Below are 23,648 nucleotides of genomic sequence, written 5' to 3' on the forward strand. Positions count from 1 at the left end.
TCTCTGCCTGATCTATTGAATTCCACTGTTCTAGTTATCTACATTCTTAAGTTCCTGAAATAAATAGAAATGACTCTTGTAAATTCAGGCTAATCAGATGGCCTTCTTTGCCATCAACAGCGCTAATGTGCAGGAAACATGGATTAGTATTATTTAGTTAACCAAGAATGTTTAATTTCTCCCAGAGTAGCAAAAGTGAAACATCGGAAGGGATTTCAAAAATCCTTTTTTCCTTCTAAGCAGCAGAACTGTGATGTATAAAGTAGTCCCTTCCTCAGTGACTCATCTCTTAACCTCTCTGTTTAGCCATCAGCAGAAAGACTCTTTTAACCCAACCTCTTCAAAATTTGTTCTTATAAATTACAAACGATAACTCCTCAAAAAATTTTTATAACCACACATGGTCAAATAACTAGGTAGTTTACATGTTTGATTTAATGAACATATTTATATGCAGTAAAACATAAAACCAGTTTTTGGTTGTGTTGCTACATTTAAACAATTTGCCTAAGTAAATGAAACATAATTAAGAAATTGGAAATTGTCCTGGAAAACTATTTAAGAACAGTCAAAAATTTCTGTGCATGATCACAAGTAATTAAAACTATGATAAAATTAATATTTACTTGCATAACTTATCTGTATATCCATAATAAAAGTTACTATTCTTAGTTTTGCTAAGAATAATTTTTAATAAAGGTGAGAGGTGATCTGATCTATTTTAAATAAATATGATTTCTTCTTTTTCCATTATTATTTTAAATATATGTTGACATTATTTTCAAGGCAAAAAAACAGCCAAATGAACGAAATATACATTATGATAAACACACATGAGAAAATCTGAGATCACTATGATTCCAAAATTCTTTTATAGAGGAAACAGTATGGGGGATACTAATTAAAAATCAATTTAATTACAAATTTGATTTGTAAAAAAATAAACGTAAACTTGAAATTACTTAAAAACAAAAACAAACATTCTATAATTCTCTTCTCCAATAGACTTATTCAAGTTTAAATAACAGACTAATTAAAAAAAAAGAAAAATAATTTTTAGATAGAAAAGTTCACAAAAAGAGGCACTAATCAATCAGCAAATGTAATCTTTTTCCCCTGAAACACAGCAATTTTAGACTGTTGTTCTTTTCGCCTTTTGCTTGCTTCCCATGAAGGATGAAGAGGCAGCTGCAATTGCTGTTTTGTATTTTCAAGTCCTCTTTGTGGCTTCTTATCAAACTGATTCTTGATCTGAGGTCCACTCTGTGAAAAATCTAGGAAGAGAAAACAAAATTACTTTAAACTAGCTACATACCCAAAAAGCATACAGGAGAAATAGATTTCATCTTCTACAAACCAGTGCTAAAAAATTAAATTTTATTTTCTTAAATGAAGGACCTTACAATTTAAAATTGAAGTCCAACAGATAATAATTTGAAATAAAAAATCTACACATGAGCAGTCAATTTCGCTACAGTTTCTAACTCTGTAAGTAAATGTTTATTAAGTACCTCATAATATATGCTGTGCTGCCTTATTAACAATGACAAAAAGGAAGAAGCCTCAGTACAGCTAACATTAAAAGGCCTGAAAACCTGGCATCTTGTATTTTCAAAGGAACATCACAGATATCAAGCATGGTATCTGTGTATGGAGAAGATGTAGCCAAAAAATTCATGTCTTAGCTAAGACACCGAGTCTGACAATGCTGATGGGATTTATTTATTTTTTTAAAGGGCTATAAGTTGGTTCCACCCTCTTCTGTTATTGAACCAAAAGTTGTTGTTGCAAGGTAAATTATTATAAAGTCTACTAAAAAATATAAAACAAAGTTCTTTTTTATTTATGTTATCCTCCAGATATAAGGATGGCAACTTGTATTCCAGTTCCTACAATATCTTATATTATGAGACACTTTATATGATTTCGAACATATACTGTTCAAGTACTGTTTGAGCAAGAAATACTAGCATGAAAAGACATGAATCAATGCATATTTTGGATGCTTATAAAACGTAGCTGATGGAATCAGAAAGAAAAAAATGACAGAGACTTATTAATCAGTGCTTAGGGTGTATAACTGCTCTATTGTAAGTTAGGCATAATTGCCAAAAGTCTTTTAAAGACCTCTTTAAAATGCACATGCCATAATATTTTGCATCAAGTATATAGTTTGGGATAATATTTCTAAAACACCATGTAGACAGAAATAAAATTATCCCACATCTTGCACAAATCACATATACTCTAGGAATCTGTTAGATTATTCAAAGAGTGGCTCTAGTGATGAAAAGTTTAAATAAAACTCTCTCCAGAAAAATAAGACATAAATAAGGCAGTATTTCTAAATGAATGTATTATTTTATAATATTATATAAATTAAAGTTGTATATGTAAATAAACTGATATTTTAAATATAAAAGATAAGCAAAAGAAAAAAACACAAAACCTTTTTACTTGGCTCTTCTCATTGAGAAAAGGTAGAAGTGCTTTATATTTATAGTCACCTGAAGCTTGTGAATATATGGTAAATGAGGTATATTTGCCATGTTTTTGTCAAACCCTGTATTATTTTCCTTCTAGGTATAAAACCAGAATATATTTTCCATTCTTGCTGCAGTTAGGTGAGGCCATGTAACTAACAGAGTTATGGCCAATGAAATGTGAGTAAAAGGCCTGGACCATAAAAGCCTCATATTTGATCTTCTGTCATTTCTCTTTCGATCACCGATGAATGAAAAAAATGCATAGAATACAGAGGATGCAGAGACACAAAAATGGAATGAGACAATGAGCAGACAGATTGATGGATGAGCAATAAATCACTGAGATTTGGTAACTACTTGTTATAGTAGGTGGTCTACTAGGAATAATACTGAAATTGGTACGCTGAAGTAAGATACAGTCATTACAAGAACACAAAAATTTGGCATTGACTCAGCAGTTTGGTGGTAGATGGTAAAGAAATGAATAACTAGGACTGGGAGGTGAGCAACCTATATGCTAAAGAAATAGGTGAAACTGTTGCCAGTGATAACTTGGGAAGCAGGCCACATACCTTTGGAGTTTGCAGTACAAGGGTAAATGGTTGGAAAGAGTAAACAAGTTAGTATAATGTTGGCCATCCTTGATAATGTACTAAAAAAAACCCAAAATAAACAAGCAAAAAAAACGGACAGAAGAAAGAGTCTAGATATTTGAGAACTCAAGATTTAGAAAAGCTTTTGCCTCCCAAGTAGTAAGCTGTAACACTGAGAATGGTTTTAAGAAATACAGGCCCACAGAGACTCAAGAATAAGGTATGGCCTTCCCATCCAAACCTTGTAAGTCTTAATGCAGCAGACATTGAATGACAGTGGGGGTAGGAAAAAAACAAAACAAAATACAATCAAACATAAATAAGGCAAGTTTGAGAACCAGGAAAGAATTTTCAGTATGGTCACTAGGCCATGGATAACAATGGAAACAAAAGGTCAGAAATCCACTAAGTTTTTGAAGAAGAATATAGTGAGAGAAATCAAAAGTCTAGGCTGGAAAAAATCTTTGACATTAGACTTCAACAATCTCCAGGACTTTATTTTGTACCAGTGACTTGGAAGATATACTAAATACTCATTTCAGATATGGCCAAGAAACAAAGACCCTCCCAAGAAGGCAGTCGGGGACCAACAAGAGCGATTAATGGATAAATAAATTCTTCTCAGAGCCTTCAGAATCTTTGCTTAGCAGAATTTCAGGTAGGAAACCTATTGTGTGCCTTCCATTTTTCCCTTAACTGACTGAGAGTTTTTACTGTGGTTACCTTGGTATACGCTGGTATACCATGATATGTATTTCTTTTTAGTACAAATGTCACCTGACTTTGAGGAGTCAGTCAGTGATCCCTGTCTCTGAGCTAGATGTAGTGACTAGTTGCAACTTTGGAGTGGTTTTCTTGGAAAAGAGGTAAGTATACTGCCCTATGTGTAGGAAGAAACATGAAATTGGCATCTGGTGATAGAAAGGATGGTCAGTGGCAGAAAAAGTTAATGTGCTCAAGAAATTCCACTTCCTTTTTTCTTCTAGACATACGTTAGATGGCATTTCCAAGCTTCTTTGTGGTAAGGGCCATGTTACTAAATACTGGACATGAGAGCAGAACTGATTTCTGCCACTTTCAAGAGAGGATCATGAAAACCTCCAGCAAAATTCTCCATGTACTCCTTTTTCTTCTATTGGCAAATGGAGAGTATTTAGAATCTAGGGGAAGAAGGGACGAAAAGATCGAGGAAGCCCGATCCTTGAATGACCATGTGGAACAGAGACTTTCTGCTGATTCATGATAGACTGTGATATGAATAAGAAATAAGCTTTTATTATGTTAAGCCAGAGAAAGTCTGGTACTGTGTGAGAAGTCAGCCCTCCCAAACAGAATAACCTTTAATTTGTTATAACTTAATCTGAAAGTACTCTGATTTTATTCTCAACTCAGAGAGTAATAAACTTGTTACTGAATGTTTAATGGTATGGCATTAAGTGATTAAGTGTATAACTGTTTACTTTGTCTAAATCTTTCCCATTGTCAGGACATAGGGAAACAATAAAAAATTATATTGATAATTGCAAGATGCTCTGTTTCCATTTCTGTGGGTACATAATTCATTCAGGCAGTATCAAATAACCATAATTTTTCACCCTTCCACTTTGGTAAAACACAGCTTAATTGCAAATGTGGGTTAGGTAGCCTTAATACATACCAAGGGTTTTGCTCTTTGGAGGCTGTTCTTTGTAATCTCTAAAAGAAGAAAAACAGTATTATAATTTTTAAAAGATAAATAAATCCTTTAATCTTAAGAAGATAACATAATAAAACTGATTACAAAACTCATTCAAGGTATATCATACTCTTTCATCCCACCAGCAATCGACAAAATAATTAGGAAAACTCCAGGTTTTAGCTACAACAAAGGGTTGTTAGACTCCAATATTACTAAAAGACATATGAGGGTCTTTTTCTCTCATCAGCCTTACAGAGACATCTGCTTGCAACTGAAAAATATCCTATCTTGGTTACCTTGTCTCTACTCTTGGTGACTATCCAGATAATTTCTAAGGTTTTCCCATAGGAAGAATAAGCATTATACAACAAAAATTAAGATCTATATTTAATGGGAAAGGAAAGGGATGGTAATGTGTTATTTTCAAATGTAGAGGAAAAATACAGCTTCTTGAGGTAGGTTTGGAAGCTATAAGTAAATATTTTAATTATTTTCAAGGCTCCAAAGATGTTTTTATGTCTTTTCCATTCTCTTCCATTTTTGGAAAATTTCTACACCCCATTTTTCTATTTCATTAAAGAATATTCCTGTTTTACAAAAATTTACAAAAACAGTTCAGTGAAGAAAACAGCTGTTACTGAAGAAATTAGCTAACCATAATTTTCATTCTAAACTGTGAAGATATCCTCTATCAGATTAGAATTATAAACGACGTTAAACTTAATGATTTGTAACAGAACAGCTATGAAAAGTGGTGGTTACCAGCAGGGATGGAGACAGCAACATCACCAAATATAAAGTATTCTGGAAAAACTCAGTTTTAAGGTAAGTAGCCTTATACTGGGGGGGAGACTCCGCAAAAAACAGAATTATCTTTTGGAGGGCAGGCCCCTTGTAGTACAGGTTTTCTCCACTAGGTGTCTTAGAAACCCATCAGCATCAGTGTACCAGCTAGCATTGCTGTGAGAGGCTGTGCTTGGCTTCAGTGAATTTTTTGTGGAGATTCTTCCAACGCATTTGCCTACTTTGTGATGGGTGACTACACATGATCTTAGCCAAAAGGCTGACAAGCAATATCATGGGTGACTTATGAGCGCTCCTGCTCACACCATGCTGAGTGCTCAGCAGTTTTTGACCAAAATTAGCGTGATCCCTGTGACCACCCTCCCTAGTCATCAGATCTTGCCCCAGCGACATTTTTTCTTTGTTTCCATGATGAAAAAAGTCCTCAAAGGAAAATGTTCTGTTGAAGTGAAAGAGGCAAAACGAAATACAGCAGAAAAACTATAAGGCATCAAAATTGATGAGTTCAAAAACTGTTTTAAGCAGTGGAAAAATTGTCTCAATAGGTGTAACTGCATCAAATGAAGAGTACTTGAAGGTGCCTGAAGTTTAAACATGTAAGAATAAATACATAAATTTTAATAAATAAATTCCAGGTTTTTTGGATCTCCCCATATATACTGAAATGGAAGTAGACAGTAAAATGACTGAAGTTTACAAGAATGGTCCCTGTGCTATCAAAACAACAACAACAACAAACCCCAAAACACCATATACTTTTCAGAAAATTCAGTTTAAAAAGAGAGATATAGAAAATGTTTTCAAAAGTGGGCCATCAAAAACTAACTCAAAACTTGGAAAACAGGGAATAAAACTTAAATTAGATAGGCACATTATTTGGCTATAACGTCTCATTTTCTGATGAAGCTAGACAAATGTGGCAACACCGTATGTATATTTGTATATATTATCCCACTATCAACTTGGAGGGGGCCAAGTTTAAAAACAGGATGAGTCATACAAACTAGAATTACAGTCTCTTCCCTCATTTTAAGAACATGTAGATATTTCTTATCTTTTAACAAAATACCTAATAATTATTTTATAACAGAAAAATAAACTTACCTTCTAGAGCCTTTAGATCCAGATAAAGTGTGAAAAAACACTGACTCTAACTTCCGGGCATCTGTACTTTGTTTATTTTTGTCACTTCTTATATCCCAATGAGTTTCATGTGCATCTTTTTTTGGTAACACTTTTTGGAGAGGTTTTTGTTCCTTAACAGAAGAATGACAACTACTTTCCTTCTTTCGTGTCCGTCTGGCTTTCCCAATGAAGAAGTCGTCACCACTATCACTATCCTCAGACATGGAAGACTGTTTGTAAAACCTTTCTTCTGTACTATCATCAAAATATTCCTTCTCTTCATGTAATTCTTCTTCGCCATCACTGCTACCACTAAGCGAGTTATCAGACCTTTTCTTTCTTTTGGTTTGACTTAGTGTTTTCAGTTTGGGGTCAGCAGAAGTATTCTTGGGCTCAGAGGAAACCACAGGATCACTTTTTGAAGGCTTAGATGGAGAATTTGGAATGTCCACTGCTTTGGGTCCGTGTTCCATCTTGGCCATTTTTTCCTTTGAATTATTTACTGGTTTCCTCGCAAGTATTTTGGATTTCTTCATTTTTTGCTCACTACAAATAGTTCTTTCATGACGTAACTTACTTTCATTATCACTTGAACACAATGTATCCTCAGAATGATTTTCTTCTAAGGCATTTTTTGGTGACTCAACTTCAGCAACATTTTGTCTTGTATCTTTAAAAGCCTGCACAGCAGCTGCAAGAAAGATAGTGCATGACTTGTTTTAACATTGAAACATGAAACATTATTGTTTCAGTAGAGTATTTTCAAAATTATTCAGAAACATTTAAGAAGACAATTGGAATTTACATTATAACAATAACCTGTGACAAAAGCATTTAACTTTATAAATAGATTTCATAATACATGTATATAAATAAAAATATTTGGCTAAAGCAAAAGTAATGAGTCCCAACTGTATTCAAGTTTATCATGTATATATTATATGCAAAAATATATTTATATAACACATATTATATATTAATACATTAGAATTTAGAAAAAAAAGCAGATTTAGTTTTTCTCCAGACATCAAATACTTTCTAGAAATTTACATTCATAAAACAAAAAATCCTTAGGAGTGAAAAGCACCATAAAACATTAAAAAAAATGAATAGCCATTATCCAAAAATCAATGCTTTAAGTATATGGCTTAAAAGTCATTTAGTTCATACCTTTTAGCACATCTATCTTTTTCTTTAGAAGAGGGTGTATTGCTAGTCTGGCAATTGCTCTCTCAGTTGCAGTAGAATCTGGCTGCAAATTGAAGGAAATAAATGTATGTGAATAAAATAAAGAAAAATAACTTGGCACTACTGGAAGTGAAGAAAGTAAATCTACTTTTAAATTAGAGTTAGGAACCAGAATTTGATAATATTCTGAGGTTATTTGTATAATCCATGCAAAAGACAAAGATCATGGTGACAAAAATACTACTGCCTTCAACAATTAAAGTGATCATGAAATCAATTAATAAATATTCTTTGGACACTTAATGTTTCCAGAATTGTGACAAGCATCATGTATAATATATACATATATTTTAAGTAACACAGCTTTTGCTTTCAAAGCGGTTAAATCAAGTAATTAAAACTAAATTAATATAAAAGAATCAAATAACATATTTATTTGCTAAGCTGAGTGATACAGACAATTTGTGACGACTGTAATATTTGAAGCAATATTTAATGGAGAACCTAGAAATTATTTAATGCTATATATTTATATTTGAATGTCTACTTTCACTGCTGTATTTTTAGGACCTAACCCAGTGCCTAGATTACACTCAACACTTTAGAAATATTTGATAACTGAATGAGAATAGATATATGTATTTACTGTATTTATAAATTTGGAAACTTCAAACCTCATAATACAGGCTAATTGCTTTAAATGTTATACATAGGCTGAAAACTTATGAATTTCTACCTCTAGCTCCAACTTGAGCTCTGGACTACTATATTCAACCATTTAACTTGACATCTATTTGATATATCAAAACATAATTCTTTGATTTTCCTCTCAAATCTGCTTTACCTATATATAGCTTTTCCATCTTATTTACGTAATTTCCATTGTTCTGGTTGCTCAGGCCTAAAACTCTAAGGATTCTTCCACAATATTTCATTTTCCCTCATATCTCACAATAAATTCCTCAGCAAATCCTGTGGTTCCAAATACAAAATATATCCTGAATCAGTCATTTCTCACCATTTCTACTCTTATTACCTTTGACCAAATCACCAACACCTGTCACTGGACCAACGTAAGCTCATATCTGTTCAGTCTCTGTTGCATATTGGTCTCTCAATAGTCTATTTTCCATATAGCAGCCTGTGATATTTAGAAATGCAATTCAGTTCATACTATTTCCAAATCTGTTCTTTAAGCTTTATTGTCTTCTGATGCTCAGGCCATTCCAATGCAATCTATTCTCTATCTGGACTACTCTACTCCCAAATATATATACAATTGACCATCTCACTATATTCAGGTCTCTGATCAAATGTCATCTCAGCTAGCAGGACACCTTCCATCACTCTGTATTTACTTCTCATCACTTAACACTGCATGCCAGTGCAGATACGTTCGTTAGAGACTTAGCTTACCTCACTGCTGGAGATTCAGTGCCTAGAATAGTGACTAGTAAAGGGAAGCACTCAAAAATACATTTAATAAAGCAAGTGAATGAATTTCACTAGTGTGTACAAGTAGAGCAACCAGCTTCAAATGTTTCTATTCTAAATGTATCCTTCATGGCTACTAGACGAATATAAGACTCTTCCTCCTTCACTCAGTAATATAAATGTATGGTTACCTAAATAAATGTAACATAATGACAGTTGCCATCTATTTTTTGGGGGGGACTTTTGAGTAACATCACTCAAAGGATAACTTTTTTCATTATACCTAGTGCAAGTCCTATGCCAGGACCACCTCCTGTATATTTATGTATGAGGTTGAATAGTGTCCCTTCAAAATTCATGTCTGCCTGAGGGTCAGAATGTGAACTTATTTGGAAACGAAGTCTTTGCAGATGAAATTATGATAAAATAATGCTGGATTAGGGTGGGTCCTAAATCCAGTATGATGGGTGCTCATTTAAGGAAAAGGACATTTAGATATGGGGGCACAGAAAGACAGAGAGCAAAGATCATGGAAAGGCTGAGACAGAGATTGGAGTTATCCTACCACAAGCCAAGGAAGGCTGTGGAAGACACAAGAAGTTGACAAACACAAGTGAGGTTTCATCTCCAGAGATCCCAAGGAAGTGCAGTCCTACCAACACCTTAATTTCAGGCTTCTAGCTTCCTGAACTGTAAGAAATATACTTCTGTAGTTTTGACCTCTCCAGTCTGTGGTACTTTGTTATGGTAGCCTTAGGAAAAAGATGCATTTTGATTCTGACTTAGATATAGTTTCTGCTTAACATTTACTAAGAAATGTCATCTACTTGTAGACCATTCAGAAAGTACAGTATTAAGTCAACCCCGTTTCTTCAGCCCACTGCTGTGTTTCCTGATGCAATACAGGTTTGCTTACCCATTTCATCTAACTTGGAGAGACAGGAGACATCCTAGGAAGGAAGTCTACTGCTAGTATCCCGAGTCACTCAGCAACAAGCTAGGCTGCTAAAGGCATGGGCCAAATGTGTGCTTTAGTTTTACAGACTGCACATTAAACGCTAGAAAACAGAAATCCCAATGAAGAACATAATTTTTCAGGCTAAAAAGATTCAAAACAATACATAAAGCAGGCACAGTGGCTCAAGTCTGTAACCCCAACACTTTGGGAGGTCAAAGCGGGAGGATTGCTTGAGCCCAGGAGTTCAAGACCAGCCTAGGCAACATACTGAGACCTCATCTCTAAAAATATTTAAAAAACTATCTGGGTGTAGTGGTGCACACCTGTAGTACAAATTATTTGGGAGGCTGAAGTGGAAGGATTGCCCGAACTGAGAAGGTTGGGGCTGTGGCGAGCTGTGATTGTGTCACTGCACTCCAGCCTGGATGTCAGTGAGACCCTCAACTCAAGCCAAAACAAAACAAAAAACACAAAAACAATATATGAAAATAGAGTCACATCAGAGTATTGGGACTATAAACTTTCAGAGAGAAAAACCAAGTCAACAGAAAATAAATTTTAAAAGATATAGAAATTGAATGGTTCACAATAGTAATTCTAGAAGTCAAAAACTATAAAGCAGCTAATGCTTTTAAAATTCCAAAGAAAAATAATTTCCAACCTAGGGAAGAAGAAAAATACTTTCAGATATGCAATTTTTTTTTTTTATTACATCCCACATGCCTGTAGTTCCAGCTACTTGGAAGGCTGAGGCAAAAGGATCATTTGAGCACAGCAGATCGAGGCTATGGTGGCTGTGAGCGTGCTACTGCACTCCAGCCTGGACAATAGAACTTAACTAAAAATAAATAAATAAATAACATCCCTTGTATCTTTCTGTCCAAGAAGCTATAGGCTCTTCAAAAATGAAAAAGGATACAGATAAGAAAGGCATAGGATATAAGGAATTCCCCAAGATGATGGTGACAGGAGATGTAGGTTTAGAATACCCATTGTGTTGAGTATCTTGAGAGGACATTTCAATAACTGATAGAGAGTTTGGTGTTACAATAGAGATAAGATAGAAAATTAACAAAATAAACACAATTATAAACTATAGAAATCAGAAATATAATGCAAAAAGAAAAGTATTAGTCACTCACTATAACATAATCAATGTTCATCTTAAAAAAAAAAAAGGAAGTCTCAGACATATCAAGTTTGCAAATTACATAAATTATTTAAAGTTTTTATTCTAAGTAAAAACTGTCAAATTTAACATTTTAAGTTTTTTCTTTTATTACTGAAAGCAATTTTTATCTTAAAATTTTTTTATTCTTAAGAATTTTCTCCTTAGAAAAACCTTTCACTTGATTTTTAAAATTCAATTTCCACAAGAGCTAAAGAAGAAATAGACCACAGATTTTATCAACCAGTTAGACTAACAGTACAGACTTGATTTCAAGATTACCTAGTCAGTTAGGAACAAGCTAGAATTCAAAATCAATTTCTGAATTCAGTCTAGTATGTTCCATAAGTTTTCTTCTAAACTATTTAAATTAAGTTTCTCATTTTGTAACCCAACTCAATGATTTTTGCACTGTGTAAAGCCCCCTTCAAAATCTTTTGTGAAAGAAATGAAATGTAAACATTTTAAAAAGGGGCTTATAAAGCAAGCAGGTTCATGTTCATTCCTTTTGTAGTATTTTGAGTCTGCTGAGTTGTGACAGTGTTTGCATCTTGCTTACCGCAATAGGTTAAGTGCAGAACCTCGTAAGAATGAGTAGGGCAGCCCCTGCTTTGAGAGACTTCAATTCTTTTTTCCCTCTTTATTTGCCTCCTGCTCATCTTCCTTCCTCGCTTATCTCCTCTCTCTCTGTATTATACTAAGTCCTTATTATGTGAAGACATTGCCTTACACATAATGACAGAGATCATCTTTGAAGGTCACAGTGTTGCTCTAATTTAACAAGCTAAGACAAATGCACAAATAACTAATTCGAGGTGGAACATGATAAACTTCATAAAAGACATAAAAAATGTTATGAAGATTTATGAAAGGAATACAAATACAGTGATACATCTTAAATAAATTTATTTTGAAGCTCAAAAGGCTACTAAATAGTCTCTATGAACAGTTTTTACACCTGCATGAAAAAGTCTTCACAATATTCGGAGGTATGAAAAAGAACCACAGTTTTCCTTATTTAAAGTTGACACAATGTTTGCCATGGAAAATTCTCAGGAAACTGTGGTTTTCACACACCTCCAGTTTCTTCCATTTCAAATAAATTAAATAAAAAAGGGGAAATACCTCATCTTTTAATGGAAAATTTTTATTTTGGCATTTGGGTATTTATTGTGAACACAAAGGCATTGGTGTTCAATTTTGAAAAGAATTTTAAGGATGCACCTTTGAATGTAAACAGTCTAAAAATGAAAAGAATCTCTTATAAGAAATGTTAAATCCTTCCAAATGCTGCCTAAAACAAACTGACTCTAAATGAACTGGCAGAAGTAGAATGCTAGTAGCAGTGCTTTTAATATTTATTAAACTTAATTTCAATTTTAGGTTTATTTAATGATATAAGTCCACATATTAATATTTGTACTTATAAAAACATTTAGCAGAATAATAGGAAATAGTCCACATGGCTAGATCAGAAGAACTGTGGCAAGCTAAGCATAGATACTTAGGAGGTAACAAAAAAAACATTTTAAAGTCTCAATTATAATACATAAAAATAATAAAAACCAAGGTTTTTAAATTAGATGCAGAAAATAGATGAAGTATTTCTCACAGTAAGGAAAAAGAATTATACTCTCCCATATTGTCTACTAAATGTTCCTATGTTATAGAAAATTTAAAATAACATGGAAAACTAGGCATATATATGAATACAGTTTTGTGTGACAATCAAATAAGATTTTATGAGAAATTTAATTTAACACATGCAAACAGAAAATGTTATCTGTGAAGGCAAGGCAAATAAGCACAAATGATAAAGCCAATCTAAACTTAATCACCCAAACTAAACATTTCTCAATCAATTGAAGAAAGCAATAGCATTGTGGAAAGGGTATTTCTTTTCTGCTTGAAAGGAGAGAGTATCCAACGAATGCTCTATTCTCTTAAGTCACAGGGTCTGCTTTTAAGGGATAGTGCTTATCTTCAGTGAAAAATTGTATGAAACCCCAGTTACATCCTTCCTCAGTCCTATTTCCAGGAGTAGATCACTCTCTAAATTTATTGGTTCCACAACAAAGAATGTATATGTCCTACAGTCAATTAAGGAAGAACCACCACATAAAAGGAGATAAGAACAACAACAAAAAAATAGAAGATGATGCTGAACTCCAAGTACTAATTGTAATGAATTCTAGGCAAGCAGAGGCCAAAATGAACTTCCCTCTAATAAAAAAAAAAGCAGTTAAAAAGAATCTGCCCTTTTAACATTACAAAGCCAGAGGGAGTCAAAAATATGACAGAAGAAAATGAATGCTGGAGGGAATCAAAAGGGTAGAAAGGAATAAAAAAATCAAAATTTTCAGTAGTGATGTGATATAACTTAATTCTATAATACTTACCACGATTTTATTGGTCTTTGGATATTATAATTTGGTACTGGTGGTGGTGTTAGTGGGAAGGGAAGGTGAAAAGGAAAGATAGAGTAGAGTGCCAAGAAAGAACTGTAGAATAGCTGATGATGCCAGGATGCAATGTTCCACATTGGCACTCAGTTTCTAGAGGAAAAATGGAAAATGTTGAGGACATATAGAAAGCATAAGTTCCTAAGACAAACTTGGCTCAATATATCCTCCCTTGAGAAATTTTGAGAATCATCATTGCCATTATTGGAGATCATGGACTATTTCCAATAACTTGACTTGCCTGAGATAATAGTAAATGGACAAGAAGCATGTAAGACAATCCTTTCAGGACCATGGTCATTTATAAACTACAAAGATAAACACACACAAAGGTACAGTCATTTTAATCATTTGTGGCTACCTACTCAGAAAACTTACCAAGAGCTTTCCATGCATCTATCTATCCATTCATGTAACAAAGAATGGAATGCTTTCTGTGAGTTTTAAAATAATCAGTTTTTATGTTTATTTTCTACCTCCTAGTTTCAAAAAGAATTTAAGGCATCATAAATATAGTAAGAAAATACTAAATAAAAGTAGACAGAAAATATGAAAAAAGGAAAGAAAAAGGAAAAGAGAAGACTAATTCAAATTAGGAATTTATATTCATCAAAAATATGATTAAGAAGTCAGATAATAAAAGTAGCTATTTCCAACTTGAAAAAGAACTCTTGCAAAAATATGTAAAGAACTCTTAGAAATAAGTAAGAAAACAAACCAAATAATGATTAAAGAAAAGATAAAAACAGTCACTTCAAAAAGAGGATATACAAATGACTATACAAAATGATGACATGTCAATGAGGAAATGAAAATCAAAATTGATAGTATACATTAACTAGGATGTCGGAAATGAAAAAGATTAGCAATAACAACTTCAACTAGAACTCTCATACACTGCACGGAGTATAAACTTATCTATCAACTTAGTAGAAACAAGCAGTTTCTACTAAGTTGAACGTATGTGTGATATTGTGATAGTATATATATATTTGGTCATTGTCCTGATTACTGGTCAGAGCTTCTAAAACTCTTATAATTTCCTAATAATGGTAAAAGGTTAATTTTTGTTATAACATTTGGTTTTTGTCCCCAGTTCATGACACATGCCATATTCCACAACCAGGCCACTTCAATTTTAGGTATATGCCCCAAAAGAAATATATAAGAATGTTCACAGTGTTGAACATCAGTAAGATGGCAGAATAAGACTGTGCAGTGTTCACCTCCTGCAGAAACATTGATTTGTAAAAATACTAACCATACACAAAAATATATTTGTAAGAGCTAATGAAACCAGGTGAGAGATTATAGCACCTGGATATAGCACAGAAATAACAAAAGACACACTGAAGAGAGTAGGAAGGATAGTTTTATATTATCTGTGTTACTTTCCCCCCAAGCCTGGCAGCAGAGCATTGGGAGACAACCCTTCCATGTGGGGGAGAGAGAAAAAGTGGCCAGGAGCCCAAAACAGAGCCCAGTAAAATCCTGCAGCAAAAAAGTCTCCAGAGTCCCAGACTACAGGATGGCACCCAAAGACTGAAACTCCAAACCCACCCCAGAGCCAGGCTAGATTCTATACCCCAGGTTTTAGGCCTGTGTAGCAAATTGTATACTCTGGATACACCACCAGGCCAAACTCAGTTGCCTGAGGCTTTGGACTGCCCTCAGCAGAAGATGGCCCCCACAACCCCAAGCTTCAGGGTGGCCCAAGAATCAGGCCAGCACTTGTGACTCCAGTCTCCAGGCCTGACTGGAGGATTCAGCCTCTTGACATGCCCTCGTGCTGGTCAGGCCCTAGCATTAGGACAGCACTTGTGGTTCCAGACTCCAGGTTGGCGCATTCAAATAGTCTCCAAGCTGGCCCTCATAGCTGACAAGATAGGATTTGGTCTCAGGACCTACCCTACGTCCAGGTAGGTCTCAGAGACTCTAGGGTCTAGACTGAACCCATTACCAATAGCTCCCACAACTTCAGGCATCAGGCCCACCCAAACACTAGGGTGACCCTTGTGACCCAGGATCCATGCCTATCCAACACCAAGATACTTCTATGGTCCCAGGCTTCAGGCCTGCCCCAATACAAGGTCAGCACCCTTCATCACAAAAACAAGACAGGTTCCATACTTATCCAGTGCCAGGCTGGTGTCCAAGGCACCACCCTCCAGGTTGGTACCTGCTGTCCTATACTCCAGCAGACTCAGGATCCAGGCCTGTTCAAGTAGACTGCAGTGTTGGTCCAGTCCACATGGACCCAAGGTGCAGGACAACCCATGTACCCAGATCCTAGGCTGGCCCTTGAGCCCCCAGGATCAGCCTTTGTGGACCTAACCTCTAGCCTAGTAGTTTGCACATTCAGCTTTTAGGATGGCACCAAAAGTCAGAGACTCTACGCCTGTTCCCTTGACCCCAGGATCCAGACCAGCACCGTGGCTCCTGGAACCATGAAATCCCCGGCAATCCTAAGCTTCAGATCAGCCCCATGGACCCAGACTCCATGCTGGTATCTGTGAAAACAACTCAGCTCCGGAAAATCAATAGTACAGGCCTGTTCTAGCAGACCCAGGGTCCAGGCTCACACAGAAAGCTCCAGTGTCGGGTCAAACCCTGTGGACCAAGGCTCCAAGATTATCCCTATTGACCATGTCTCCAGCACCCATGGATTCATGGTTCAGGCTCTACCCACAGACCCAGGTGCCAGGTTAGGCCACCTGTCAACTCAGTCACAGGCCAGGCTGCCCAGGTATTCCAATAGCAAGTCACCCTTTGGATCATGCCAGACAGCCCGCCCAGAAACTCTGGAAAGGTTGACTGGAGAAGTACTCTCCAGATAAAACAAGTATGCAGAGACTGAAATAAGTCCCTATTTTTGCAAATACACAGAAATCAACATAAGGCAACAACACACAGGGAAAACCAAGGTAATATAACACTACTAAAAGAAGACAATGCAATAGTAGCTGACCCCAAAAAAATGAAGATATGGGAACTGGCTGAAAAAAATAATTATTTTTAAGAAGGCTTAGAGAACATCAAGAAAATATAGAGAAACAACTTAATAATATCAAGAAAACAATAAAATACCAAAAGAAAATTAACAGAAAGATTAAAATTATATTAGAAAAACCAAACAGAAATTTTGGAGGTGAAAAATACATGGATTAAAATAAACATTCAATGGAGAACATGAATAGCAGAACTGGTTAAGCAGAAGTAAGAATGTGTGGACTTGAAGAAAGGTTATTTGAAAAGATATAGTCAAAGGAGAAAAAAGAAAAGGAATGAAAAAAGCTTATGGGAATGACAGGACAGCATCAAAAGAGCAAATGTTTAGTTTATAAAGAGGACAAAAACAAAGGGGTAGCATGCTTATCTAAAGAAACAATAGCAGAAAGCCTCAAATTTGGAAAAAAATATTCATTTACCCAGATACAGGAAGGTCAAAGGTCTCTAATCAGATTCAATCCAAATAAGACTATACTAACACATATAATGAAAATATCAAAAAAAGAGAATAGAAGCAGATAACATTTAAGAGAGTACCAATAAGACTAGTAGTGAATTTCTTAGAAGAGACATTATAGGTCAGGAGAGAGTGGGATGATATATTTAAAGTACTGATGGGAAAAAACTGTCAACTAAGAACACTATAGGCTGGGCTCAGTGGCTCAGCCTGTAATCCCAGCACTTTGGGAGGCCAAGGTGAGTGGATTGCCTGAGCCCGAGGGTTCGAGACCTGCCCGGGCAACTTGGCGAGTCCTCATTTCTACAATAAATAAAAAAAAATTAGTTGGGCGTGGTAGCGCACATCTGTAGTTACAGCTACTTGGAAGGCTTTGAGGCAGAAGGATTGCCAGAGCCCAGCAGGTCGAGGCTGCAGTGGCCGGGAGCGGCCACTGCACTCGTCTGGGTGACAGAGTGAGACTCCAACTCAAAAAAAAAAAAAAAAAAAAAAAGAAGAACATTGTACCCAGCAAAGCTGTCCTTCAAAAATTAATGAGAAATAAAAACTTCCCCAAACAAAAGGGAGTTCCTTGAGCTGAAAGTAAAACAAAAACCAAAACACCCCCCCACTAAACTCTATCAGAGTATAAAATTCACTGGTAAAGTAAGTACACAGTCAAATTGAGAATCTCCTAATATTGTAATAGGATATACAAATCACTTATATGTTTAATGCAAAAGGTCAAAAGTCCAAACTATTAGAAACATTAATAACTACAATAAAAAAAGTAAATTAGAAACAATAATAACTACAATAAAAAAAGTAAATTAGAAACAATAATAACTACAATAAAAAAAGTAAATTAGAAACAATAATAACTACAATAAAAAAAGTAAATTAGAAACACAGCTGCATTTTGTATGTTGATTCTGTACCCTGCAACTGTTTTTGTTTAATTCTTATAATCTCTATGATGCCATAGATCTAAAATATAGTCTGGCATACACTGGTAGAGACAGGGTCTCATTCTGTCACCTAGGCTGGGGTGCAATGGTGCGATAATAACTCACTGTAACTGATAACTCCTGGCTCAAGTAATCCTCCTTGCAAACACGCACTACCTACAATGTCTGGCTTTTTTTTTTTTTTTTTAGAGATGGGGTCCCATTAGGTTGTCCATGCTGGTCTCAAACTTCTGGCTTCAAGTGATCCTCCTGCCTTGGCCTTTGAAAGCACTGGGATTACAGGTGTGAGTCACAGTGTCTGGTCCTATTTCTTTTCTTCTTTTTTTTTTTTGAGTTGGAGTCTCACTCTGTCACCCAGGCTAGAGTGCAATGGCATACTGCGCGGCCACCACAGCCTTGACCTGCTGGGCTCAGGTGATCCTTCCGCCTCAGCCTTCCAAGTAGCTGAAGTTACTGGCACACGCTACTACGCCTGGTATATTTTTTGATTTATTGTAGAGATGAAGTCTCACCAAGTTGTCCAGGCTGGTTTCAAACCTGTGAGCTCAGGCAATCTTTCACCTTGGTCTCTCAAAATGCTGGAATTACAGGCTTGAGTCACTGCGCCTAGCTTGGCCCTATTTCTTAATAACTGACTATAGTTGTTTTTTTTTTTAACTTTTCTGGGCCTGTTGACTATTCTATTAAATAGGATTATTATCGTCTTTCCTGAGCTATACATACTTATAAGTATATAAACACATATACACACACATATATATTGTACCTGTCACATGTCGTAACTGGTAGTGTTAAATATTAGCTTGTTTCCTCTTATCCTCTATTTGCTTCATATAATTGTTTTTATTTCCTAGTAGATTACATACTACTCTAGAAAATATACTACATCTTATTTTTCCTACATTTTCTCCATAGTGTCTGGCTGTGCACTATGCATGAAACAAAAGTTGAATTGAGAAGTTTCTGGGATCCTGGCAATACCTGTCTAGAAATGTCAGAGTTCTGTTATCTGATCTAAAGTCATATAGATATTAGCCAGGCTACTTAACCTTTCAATCTACTATTCTCACTTAAAAATTGAAGACAGTCCTACTACAACATACAAATATACACATGCAAGTGTGCATACATACATACAAGAATGTTTTCTGCTTGATATCACTGTTGTAAGATAAACTAAGATGAGAAGATATATAGAATTGTGCAAATTGTAAGATGTTATGCAAATTAATTCTGCTTGCTCTCTTCAGACAGTAAGATAGTCTCAAATGTGCAGAGCTCGACGTAATAAACCTATTTCCATTTAGGTATCGGTATCTTCTACTGTATATTCCCTTCCGATGACAACCTAAAATATAATCAGTCCCCCTCCACAATGCTCTATTGCCCATCTAATTTTTGTTTTCAAGGCTTTAGTTATTAATGGTATATGATATGGATGAACATAAATTCAATGGAAGAAAATCACAAATTAAATAAAACAGTAATAATATTTACTGAATATTAGCTGAAATCAAGTAGCTTGAGAGGAATCTGAAATAATTCCTAAGCAGAATTCATCAAGGTTTACATAAATAACTGTGAACCAAAATTTCTGTTCCCTTCTCCCTTTCCACCTTCCCTTCCTTCCTTTTGTTTGAAAGAAGGTACAAAAAGAGCAGAAATTTAATCAGGTTTTATTTGACAATACTTCAGTCAAATCCTAAACTTTCTATCTGAATTTTTATTATAAATCTCATGACTACAAATCTAGTTACAGACAAATAAATTTACTAATAAAAACAACAGTAATAAGCTAATAAGGGTACTTGTTTCTCTATTTTTAGGATAAATGATGTTTCACAGCCTGGAAGGTTGAACAAAGGTTATGAATCAAAGATATCTGAAGTAACAGATTTTATACACATTACACATACATTAACTAATATTAAACTTCCAAAGTGAAAACTATCTGGTGAAAAAAACAAAAACAGACATAGGATATTTTATTTTAGATATTTTCAAGTTCAAATTAGGTATAAAAGTTGCCATTTTTTCCTGTTAGAATTTAAATTGAAACATAGCAGTACAGAAAACTAAAAAATAAAGTGCTTCTTAACTCACCACAGGTTAAACATTAATGAACTACTTTTAGATGTTAGCAACCAGAAAATTCAGAATAATTTATTCTTGTAAAAAATCCTAAATTATTATATTTTTACCTCTCAAGAGAAAACAAATATTCTGTGTCCATTTTCATATGATGACCACTATTCTGTTCAACATGTCATTATTCTGTCTGAGGTACAGACCAGACAATAAACGTAAAACTATAACAGGGCTAAAATTTCCTTCTCTGTAGGAATGAAGTACGTGGAATAAGAATATTTACTGAAAAATCATGCTTATGACTTTGGTGTTGCTTTTCTGACCAGGACAACTTTCTTGCAATAAGACACCTTAAAATTTAACATGTCTAATCTCAATTAATTGTAGAGAAGTAAGTGTTAGTCTACATAAATGTAGGATCAGAGTATTTTTCCTTAAAGGCTGGAAAAAGCAATACAAAACAAACCTTAATTACCGCCCAGTTCAAAGACCTCTTTAATGTTTGAATTCCCTCTGAAACATTCTCAACACTTTGAGATTATAATATTCAATAATTTCTCATATCCCTATGAGGGCAATTAATAATCACTGCCACAAACTTCTAATGACGTGAGTGGATTGATAATTCTCTCTTAGGCATGACAAAGAAATAGAAAGTAATTTGTTCCAGGTATCCTTTAACAGTACAAACTTCTAAATCTAAATATTCTCTCCTCTAGGATAAATAAAATCCAATAGTAATGGTTTAGCTTTTGTAGTTATACTATATTTAAAAATTCAAAATAAGGCCAGGAATGTAGCTCATGTCTGTAATTTCAGTACTTTGGGAGGCTGAGGTGAGAGGACTGCTTTAGTCCAGGAGTTAGAAACTAGCCTAGGCAACATAGTGAGACCCTGATCCTACAAAAAATTAAAAATTAGCTGGGTATGGTGGTGCCTGCCCATAGTCTGAGCTACTCGGGAGGCTGAGTTAGGAGTCCCTGAGTCCAGAAGGTCAAGGCTATAGTGAGCCATAATTGTGCTACTGTACTCCAGCTCTGGGGACAGACTGAGACCCTGACACACACACACACACACACACACACACACACACACACACAAATTCAAAATGAGTGGGCTTATTACATGGATACCACAGCAATCCTAAAGAAAAACAAACCTAGGAAAAGCTAGTATTTGTCACAATTAAGGGTGAATAATGAGATTTTAGAAAATAATGAATAAGACTCAAATCCAGATCAAAAGTCTGCTAGAATAATGAAACCTTCAGAAGACATACATTTATATCCTGACTTGGTTAACTTGTTTGCTGTATTAATCTGTACAAGCTAATCTCTTTAAGCTTTAGTATCTTTTCTGTACAATGTGGGGATATAATATTCTCCTTCCATCCAAGGCTCCTCTAATTAGAGTTGAGAATATTAAAAAATTAAATGTGATTGTACCTACCATACTTTAGTAATAACTATAAGCGCCAAATATGTTTTATTTAACAAATGATTCCATTTTAAAGACAATTAAGTAGCATGAGAATGACCAAGTATTTTCAATTTTTTTCTTAAACACACCTTATTGTTAAGTATCAGTTCTCTTTCTAGAATATAAACTCTTTGTGGGCAAGATTAATATATTTTATCTTTTTTTGTTTTTGCCTTTAGCAATGGTTTTCAGAAACCACAGGGTGACTCTGTTTCTTAACTGCCAGCGCCAACCTCCATAATAGCTGTTTTCATGTGTTTAATATACGTTTAGCATGGGGTAAAATTTTTAACAAACAGTCCTGAGAAAAACAAAAATTTTGGAAATCATAGAGCATGCTGACTTGCCCTTAAATACCTATTGCACGAATATTTAGATATAAGCCTAGTTTTAGTAAAATTTACATCAATTTGAGAGGTAATCTCCTTAACATTACACAAACTTTTATTCATTTTGCTAATGCAGTTATTATTAGAAACTAAATTATTATCGTATATTATAAAGTATACTTGTATTTATTACATTTGAATATTCCCATCTCTTTGAGAATAGTGATTCTCAAAAATTTTATTTACAGAGGTTTCAAGTAAAGGAAAAAATTCAGAGCTCAGAGGGACCTTTAATGATGGTCTTCAATTCAAGCATGTTACTGTTAAAAATATCAGATCCAGAGTCAGCATACATCAAATTTTCCTATTTAAGTCTCTTGAGGGCAGAAATGGTTATTATCATGTATGCCCTGAAAACACACAGCTGAAGACTGCACTCTAGATACCTCAAATTTCTATAGTCTTATGGTTTATTTTAAAAAAAGCAAAATAATATTTAGATTTCTGTTTTCTTTCTTTCTAAAATCCAGATTTTGAAATTTAGGGACTTCTGGTTTCTACTTGTAGAGTTAGAGAGCCAGAGAGAGTACTGCTCCCAATGTAACAGTAAAAAAGAAAAAAAAAAGTCTGGATAAACTGCAAATTTCACCTTCAGAGTGAAAGTCTTAACAGCAGCTTGGGTTGGGATAAAGTGGAACAGAGTGGGAATTACATAGAGAATCAAAGATAAGAATTATGGCAAACTTTTCCTACAAAACCATGGAAACTAGATGACAAAGTGCTGAAAGACAAGAACTGTCAACAGAATTTTATACTAAGTAAAAATGTTTTTCAAAAATAAGAGAGAAATAAGAACTTTCTTGCCAACAAAAATTGTAGCCAGCTGACCTAACTCTTCAAGATGTTTTCAGATAAGTTCTTCAAGCAAAATTAACATACCAACAAGAAACTTAGATTTAAATAAAGAGTAACAAAAATTGAATAAATGACAGTAAAATGAAATGACTTTTCGTATGTTTAATAATTTTAAAGTTAACAGAGTGTCCAAGAAAACATAGAAAAATCTATTATGTGCTGATAGCATATGGAAAAGTTAAATGTATAACAACAATAACAGAAAAGAAACAAAATAATTGGGCATTTACTATTATAAGGTCATTACACCATACATGAAGCAGTATAAAATTACTTGAAGGATTTTGGTTAATTATGGCTGTATATTATAAACTACAGCATCTACTAAGAAGTAAAAATAAAATATGTGCATGGAATGGGTCAATAGTGTAGATAAAAAGGAATTAGAAAGATGCTCAAATAATTAAAGAGGGGACAAAGAAAAACAAAGCAAAGAAGATATGAAACAAATAGAGAATAGCTAGCAAACCGGTAGATTTGAATCCAACATATAAGTAATCACATTATCAGAAATGGCTAAACATACTG

At 34.6% G+C, this 23,648-nt stretch overlaps 1 protein-coding gene across 1 annotated transcript in view; it reads right to left on the minus strand.

The window, feature by feature from the left end:
- Positions 1 to 426: 426 nt before the first annotated feature.
- SRFBP1 (serum response factor binding protein 1) overlaps positions 427 to 23,648 on the minus strand; it is a 63,700-nt gene continuing 40,478 nt past the window's right edge. The window contains exons 5-8 of the mRNA XM_008067255.1: positions 7,857 to 7,938; positions 6,666 to 7,377; positions 4,737 to 4,774; positions 427 to 1,274 (exon numbers count right to left, since the gene is read on the minus strand). Coding sequence (XP_008065446.1) covers positions 1,090 to 1,274; positions 4,737 to 4,774; positions 6,666 to 7,377; positions 7,857 to 7,938 — 1,017 coding nt within the window. The 3' untranslated portion in view covers positions 427 to 1,089. The remainder of the gene's footprint in view (positions 1,275 to 4,736; positions 4,775 to 6,665; positions 7,378 to 7,856; positions 7,939 to 23,648) is intronic.

This window comes from Carlito syrichta, unplaced genomic scaffold (assembly GCF_000164805.1).
Source record: "Carlito syrichta isolate Samal-C Ts95f unplaced genomic scaffold, Tarsius_syrichta-2.0.1 Scaffold106330, whole genome shotgun sequence".
In the NCBI taxonomy this organism is placed as follows: Eukaryota; Metazoa; Chordata; class Mammalia; order Primates; family Tarsiidae; genus Carlito; species Carlito syrichta.